This window comes from Gavialis gangeticus, unplaced genomic scaffold (genome assembly GCF_001723915.1).
Source record: "Gavialis gangeticus isolate Ggan-Ray unplaced genomic scaffold, GavGan_comp1, whole genome shotgun sequence".
Classification (NCBI taxonomy): domain Eukaryota; kingdom Metazoa; phylum Chordata; order Crocodylia; family Gavialidae; genus Gavialis; species Gavialis gangeticus.
The window spans coordinates 5,028,039-5,035,601 of NW_017729018.1; the positions used below are offsets into that span (position 1 = coordinate 5,028,039).

General features: G+C 45.6%; 1 protein-coding gene across 2 annotated transcripts in view; it reads right to left on the minus strand.

The window, feature by feature from the left end:
- MBD3 (methyl-CpG binding domain protein 3) overlaps positions 1-7,563 on the minus strand; it is a 26,240-nt gene that overhangs the window by 17,282 nt on the left and 1,395 nt on the right. The window contains exons 1-3 of one of the 2 annotated variants that reach the window (XM_019513284.1): positions 4,131-4,304; positions 3,162-3,260; positions 1,446-1,561 (exon numbers count right to left, since the gene is read on the minus strand). In XM_019513284.1, coding sequence (XP_019368829.1) covers positions 1,446-1,519 — 74 coding nt within the window. In that variant the 5' untranslated portion in view covers positions 1,520-1,561; positions 3,162-3,260; positions 4,131-4,304. Of the gene's footprint in view, positions 1-1,445; positions 1,562-3,161; positions 3,261-4,130; positions 4,305-7,563 lie in introns of those variants that run through there. The other variant, XM_019513285.1, reaches the window with a different exon arrangement.

Here is a 7,563-nt window from a genome sequence, read left to right on the forward strand (position 1 = left end):
GGGGGGGGGGCTGGGGGTCAGGGGAGGCTGGTAGGGGTCCCACCATGGTCCCCTCCCCCCTCCTTGGTACTTACCAGCTCGGAGTCAGCTGCAGTTCCCTGCTGCAGCCACAGGGGGCTGCCTGAATCAAAGCTCTCCGAATCTTTTCTGAAGATCTGGAGAGCTTTGAATCGATTTGAATCTTGTAACTGGTCCCCTGATTTGATTTGGATTCGGACATCGAATCGGGCTGAATCTCCTCCGAACTGAATCACCACCTGAAGCTTCACACAGCCCTATTGGCCAATAGGCATCTTTTTCAGGTGAACAATGCCAGACAAGTTTTTCCTACAGGCACTTCTATGAAAGACCAGCCATGCTAGAAACATTTTCACCCACGTGTCAAAGTGCCAAGCTCACCTTACTAGCCTGCCAAGGCTCTCAACCCTTGATCTACTCTAGACTGAATCATCACGGACTTAAGTTTCCCACTCTTCACTCCTTCCTGGACAGTCTCAATTTACACTGAACTCAGTTGATGTTTTAAAGTTCCCTTTTATACCCCAATGTCACACAAGTTTTTTCTGGAGAACTGAGGCACTTTGATCATTTGGAACTGAACATGGAGAAAAAAGGCCTTAAGTAGAAGTGGTACAAAGCAAGACTCCAAGAAGCTGACAGGCACATCACACTGTGGCATCCCACTGGAGTTCCCCGCTCTTCATTTAAGAGTTTAGTGATAAAGATGGATAGTGCTCCACAAGATATACTGAGGGCCGATAATGATCCTCTGAACCAAAAGACAGCAGAAAACATTTCCATAGTCCAACTAATGGTCCACAGGCCAAATGTAACCCCTAAGGGGTTAATCTGTAACCCAAGGGCTTCTAGTCTGGGCACCCATCCCTCCATCACTCCAGCTGCTGCCACTGTTACCAGAGTCTCCAGGCTCCCCACCTCCTCCAGCTTCCACTGCCTGCTCCCACTTAAAGGAGATGGGGCAGGGTAGCCCAGGGGGATGAAGGAGTCCAGGACAAGTGGACTCAGGGGGATCCAGGAACCTGGAACTCCTGTGTGGCACAAGAGTGCTTGCACAGCACAGCTGGGGGAAGCATGCAGCACAGTGTGTGGGAATGCCAGGGAAACATACTGTGCATCATGGCTAGGGCAAGGAGGGGAGGACCCACGTGGTACAGCATGGCATCTGACCTGGGTGGGGAGGGCTGGGAGTGTGTGGTCCCTGGCCCCTCAGAAGTCAGACAGCCCTGCCACAGGCCATGTATATTTTCATTTTATCCAGCCCACAGCTTAGAGTAGAAGCATTAAACTACCAAGAATTTCTGAAAAACCCAAGGTTAAAAAAAAATAAAAAAATAAATCACATCTCTGTTTCAATGAAGGAGGCCATTAGCATTGTCATCAGAAGGACTGGTGAAAAGGCACACATTATTGGATAGAGAAAGCACCTTGTTAACATTCTTTTTCTTGATCTTGTGAAGGCAGGTGGCTTCTTGTTCTGCTGAGTGGTAAAGAAATCCATATCTGGACTGGATCTGCCACTCCTTAATCTACTCACGAGAATCTGCAGCAGATTGATTCAGTTTAGGATTACATTTTTCTCCACCAATTACAAAAAGAACATTTTGCGGAACAGTCCCAATTCTACAACTGCTGGTGTTCCAATAAAGGAGGCACTAAGTCACGCACCCTGATGTAAACCAAAGTGGCCCAACTGTCCAATTAAAACAGGACCATGCTTTAAAATGCTTCTGAAAAAGTCCTGCATGTGTAAAGAACCACTTGCATAAAAAACAGCAGATGAAATAAATACCCTAGAGCAGGGGAGCCAACCTTTTTGGCAGGCATGCCACAAATTAGCCCTACACCCTCCCCAAGTGCCACTCCAATCGTCTTTCCCTATGCAATTTGCTTTCTGCTGTCTGCCTTATCTGATGCATGCCATACATAGAGACTACTTGTGCCACTTGTGGCATACATGCTGCAGGTTGGCCACCCCTGCTCTAGATAGATCAAGTTCCGTAACTGGGGAGCCCCTCTCCACATGCTTCCCAACTAATCCACTTTAAAAATCAATTTGGATTAACTTTCCAGAGCATCTCCTTATGGACAAGACACAATACAGTACAGTATAACCTCATAAACCCGGCATGCTTGGGACTGAGCACCTGCCAGAAATTTGAAAATTTCAGGTTTTTGAAACCGAAGCGGTGGCCAGTCTCAGAGCAGCACCCGTATGCGGAGTGGGGTGGGCAGTGGCAGCAGCAGCTGCGTACAAGTTTCCCTCTCCACATCTGAGAGGGTGGGGGGCAGTGGCGGCCAGTCCCAAAGCAGCAGCCGCATGCAGAGCAACAGCTCAGGGTGGTAGATGGTGATGGCGACCGCCACATGCAAGATTCTGCCTCCACATCTGACAGTAGTGTATTTTTAAAAAGTGCTGGATTTTCGAGAACTCCGGATTTTTTATATCCAGATTTATGAGGTTATGCCGTATATGAATTGTGATGATGCACATTGATAATCGATCAATCAGGCTAGTTGGCAATTAACGATCATTTACCCCATACTAAGAAAAACTGGTCTAAAAAAAAGTTGGGTTTTTGCTTTCTTACTTTTTCTTTTTTAATCAAGAATCCTTTTTTTCTTTTAAAGAAAGGACTTTTAGGGTGTAGACATGACATCTACTACATAGTACATTGACTTTAGTATGTAAAATGGAATGGACACGACACCCAACCTCTTTATTTCAGAGATCACTGAAATCATAGTAAAGGTAACCTTAGTGAGGTTAAACACATTTTCTCAATGTGGAGAAATTACTCCGTGGAACGTGCTGCTAGACTAGGGCTGCCCAACTGTCAGCCTGTGAAGTTAGCATGTGCTTTGTAGGCCCAGCAACTGCCTCTCCCACTACCACATAGCAAGAAGGGCCCAGGGTCTGCATGCCACCGTGCACACTGTGGGGAGGAGTGGGGGAAGAAACAGCCTGTGCCTGTGTGCGTAGGCTGTGTGGCAAGGGGACAGGGGAGCAGGGGTGGGGGAAGGGAAGAAGCTGCTCCCACAGCATGCAGCCCGCGTGGTGGACTTGTAGATGCCACGTGCAGGCCCCACCCACTCCCAAGCTGTCCAGCCCTGCCTTGGACACGTTATCTGGTTACTTGTACCTGTTCGATCCTAGAGAAACTAACAAAGACAGTACTGGAAGCTGCTAGAGGCTCACATTCACGGGAGACACCTGAAACAAGTCATCTGCTTTTCTGACTCTAGAAGGAACAAAAGATGGTCTAAGTTACAACTTGAGAACATTTAAAAAAAAAAAAAATCACTAACAAAGAATTATTTTTCTTTTCTGTTCTCATATATAACCATAAAGAGACTCAAACTTTGATAATTTGATACTCTGATAAACTGGTACTTTCTTCTGCAGATATTAGCATCTTCAAAATTTCTGCTCAATGGCAAAAGCATCTCCTGAAATAATCTGTAATTGTCAAGAGTGGATAAAGTGGGTATTACTAACTCATTAAGCAATGTATGAATGAAACACTTTTATTGCAGGATCATCTTCACATTAGAAAGGCACTTTCTGTTTACCAATATCTTGAGTTTTCTTTCAGGACAACCAAAGGGAACAAACCGCTTCTTGCTGGACAATTAGTGTCCTTATTCATTTTAAGAAAAAGCAAACCAAGAAAAACCTGTACAGGAAATCCCACGTACTCGGACAGCTAGAAACAGTAGCAATAACAGACCAGCCAACCTATGATTCTCAGCCTTTTTAGATTCAAGACAGCCCTCAGACTCAACTCATTTTTAAACTACAAATAAATATTAGAGCAATTTTCTGTTGCAAAGAACTCGGAAAGACCGCAAGAAGTCAGAATCTTTTTGGTACTATGGGTTCCTAATTTGAAATCTCTAGCTTTATTATATGACTCGTGTGTAGGTGTGGCCATACCTAAAAGTGCTAATATTCCCTATCACCCTTAAAAGGATCTCATGGCACCCCAGCATGCCATGGCACCCTGGTTGAGAACTACTGCTTTAGACCCTAGACTCCAAAAATGTAAGGCAATGAGCAAAAGGGAAACCAGAACGTTAGAACCAACCAGAGAGGATCAAAAAAGACCTACCCTTTGAAACTCCTGGAGAGGCAGGGCCAGCATGAGTTAAAGCACTGGTAACGGCAGTCTCTAAAAGTCTCTCAAAAGATGCATGAAATCAAGAATCCAAGAGGAGTCCTCTGGCCCAGTGCAAATGGCACCAAAGTCTGACCCACAGACTCTTGGAGCAGTGTCAGATGTCCTTAGTGAAGGAAAAAGGGAGAATTTTCAATCTGTGTAAAATCTCTGGCTTTGCTTCTGCTTCCAGTATCTCCACAGGCTCAAAACCAGATTGTTTCAAATAGAATAAAAAAACCCGTGTCAAATAAGCAGCACCTTATTCGCACAGGCAAAACCAAAGAAACAAACTGCCTCACATTAAGCTCATATACTCCCAAGTTCCTAGGTCTCTCTTACAAGCTTTTGAGCTACTAGTCTGGAAAAACGGACAATAATTCATCCAATTTTCTTCTGCCCAAAGGCCTCCAAAATAAAAGTGAGAGGCAGCAAGGCCCTCTGCTTCTGTCTCAGAGCAGGAACAGTAGCTGGTGTTGCACAGACCTTAGGTCCAAAAATACCACAAATATTACAGAAGATCACTTTGAACACAAAGGTTCAGATCTACAAGTCTTGCTTGCAGGCACAGCAACTTCTCAAGAAGGGACTTCAGCTTTGTTGTATTGATGCCACCGTACTAGAAAAGTAAGAAGTCAAGTGGGCCTGAAGAACTGGCCTTGTCAGGGGCATTTCAGGATCTTAAAGACTGGTCCACTGCACAGATCGTAGCACTGCAAGCCTCAGACTTCTGGAAAGCAGACGTCATGCTGGCATAAGCCATCAGAGAACGTGACAGTCTCTTCCTGTCACTTTTGGAAAAACATTACTCTATGCCTCAGCATATGGCTGAAGCCTGTCACGTCATGGCAGGCCAGAGCTTCATTTGGTGCTATCACAAGCTGAGATATGACAGATCAAAGGAGCAAAAAAAAAATCCAAAAGCTAGTCAGAGTACTTGATTGACTAAATGCATCCATTCACTTGAATGACTGAAGATCCCAAAAGTCAATCAAGGAGCTGAACAGTACCCTGTATTTACCATACAATACCTAACAGAGATGGTAACCACTCATAAACCAAACCTAAACAGATGGGCAAGGGCTACTCACACCAGAAAGTCACCTTTATAAGCTAACCTAAAGTACCCCTGGAAAACCCTCACTGCCACGGCTCCAAGGAAAGATGAAGACATTAGGTCTGGCCAAAGTGCTAAGGAAAAAAAGGCATTTTAGTCCTGGGAAAGTATACTTTATTCCACAACTATATACCTTGAACATGAAAAGTGGTACCATGCAGTGTCTTGCTTCAAAAGCACTGGCAGATCAGACCAAAGGTAGAACAACTGAGAACCAGCAGAAAGCTCACTAAGTGACCACAACCAGAAAGAAACTGGCTGGAGTGTTCTGGGGCAGAGAAGCATTTCCAGTGCAACAGGATTAAAACACCCTACAGGTACCTCAGACAGTCAAAAAAAGTGCAGAGCTAGGGAAGTTTTCTGGAGTTTTACACATGCCTTGTTCTGGAGGCATGAGACTCAGGAGAGCAGGAGGTAATCCCATGTCTGTGAAATCTATAGAAAGAGCTTGTGTGTCGCCTTTACATTTTACAAAGCAGCCAAAAAAGAACCCCCCCCTCCCCTTGCAGATCACCTACAATTTCAACTCTCTATGCACTGATTTTTTAAAGTAAAGAATTTGAACTATCCCAAGGAAAGGAATTACAATCATGCACAATTTGTGATGCAAAGTTTTAGACGCTTAGACATCTGTTCCTGAATAAGGAAAAATATCAGCAAGTAACCTGCAGTGCTAGTGTGACATTGCATTAGTAAATGGGTCTTTTGCACTTCACCAGTTACTAAAAAGCAAAGCAACTGCAAAGTGACAAGTGATTTTACATGCTTGTCCATCAAAAGGTACATTGCATTATCTACTTCCAGGGCTTGTCTCAGCATTAACAAAACAGGCGCAAACAGAAATGAAGGACAGTACTTTTTCAGAAACAGAACATCTCAGTTGCCTTTCACAGACTTTTTAGGTGCAGATTAAGATGAATGCAGCATGGGCTATTCAACAGTCAGCACATGTCAGGTGCCTGCTCTACATGTGCAGCTCACCCTTTGTTTCACTCTCCTCATAGTCTTAGCACGAGGATCGACTGCAGCCCACTCCCCTCCCCCTTCCAACTAAACAAGTCTCCTCCTCTCCCCATTTAGCCTACACAATTCATAGAACTTGAAATGCAAAGGAGAAAGGTGGACAGACCTCTTACCCGCCTTTTAAGTCTATGGGAGATAGTAAACAGACTCATCTGCCTAAAATCTCACTTCCCCGTCCTAAAACAAAGGAAATGAAAACAATGCTTTTTGCTTTGCACATGTTTCACTACACAACGTGTGCCTTTCTTCCTCTTGCTGCATTAGACTCCTTATCTTGAAACTATACACTCAGTGACTTCAACATTTATGGTCCAGTCTTCATTTCTCGCTGCCAGTTCTCAGCTGGGAGTGCTAAGTTACAACTCAACTTGCTAGAGTAGGAGTTACCTGCCTCAAGCTCCCCATTACTTGCTAGTATATTCTCATCTATAACAGTACAACCAGTCTTACCAAAGCAGCTGTTCAGAGTCTTGTGATCTCTAGCATGTCCCTATATGAAGACATTTGAGTTATACATGACTCACCTTGCAGTGTGTACTCATATTTCCCACATTCCACCACTTCATGGCACATGTCTATAGCAGTGGCACAGCGGTGCTCAAATTTTTGGTGCCATGGGCCAGATGACTGCCATGGGGCTGCCCACACACACCAGAATTGGGTACCCCCCGGTTCTGCCTCTGCCCACTGGGATCAGGTCCGACACAGCCCCCATCTGGCCCCCTGTGCCAGGACCAGTCCCTGGGGTCCCATGCCATCCCAACATGCCAGGACCCCATGCTGCCCTGCACACCTGATATGGCATACAGGGTCACACGGTGCAGTTTGCAGGGCTCCACACAGGTCTGGAAATTTGGCAGCAGGGGAGTGGTACCACCCCTTCCATACCACCAAACTTTTGGACCCGTGGAGAGCCCCGCAGGCTGGACGGCAACACTAAGGGCTGGATCTGACCTGCAGGCCAGGGATAAGAAACATTAATACAGACATAAATGGGTGCAGTAGATACTCCCTTCCAGCCATACTTTCTACAACTGCTCAGCAAAATCTGAGGGGTCGCAAAGCTTCCTCTCGTGCGTGGATGACCTCTACCTGACTCAAGAAGTCTATGGGCCAGCAAGAGGTAAAGCGCTGCTCGACCTGGTACTGGCTACTGGGGATGACCTAATCAGCAACCTAGTGATCGATGAGAAGCTGGGTGACAGCAGCCACGAGCTGATCACCTTCACAATCCGCCATAAAGCTGGC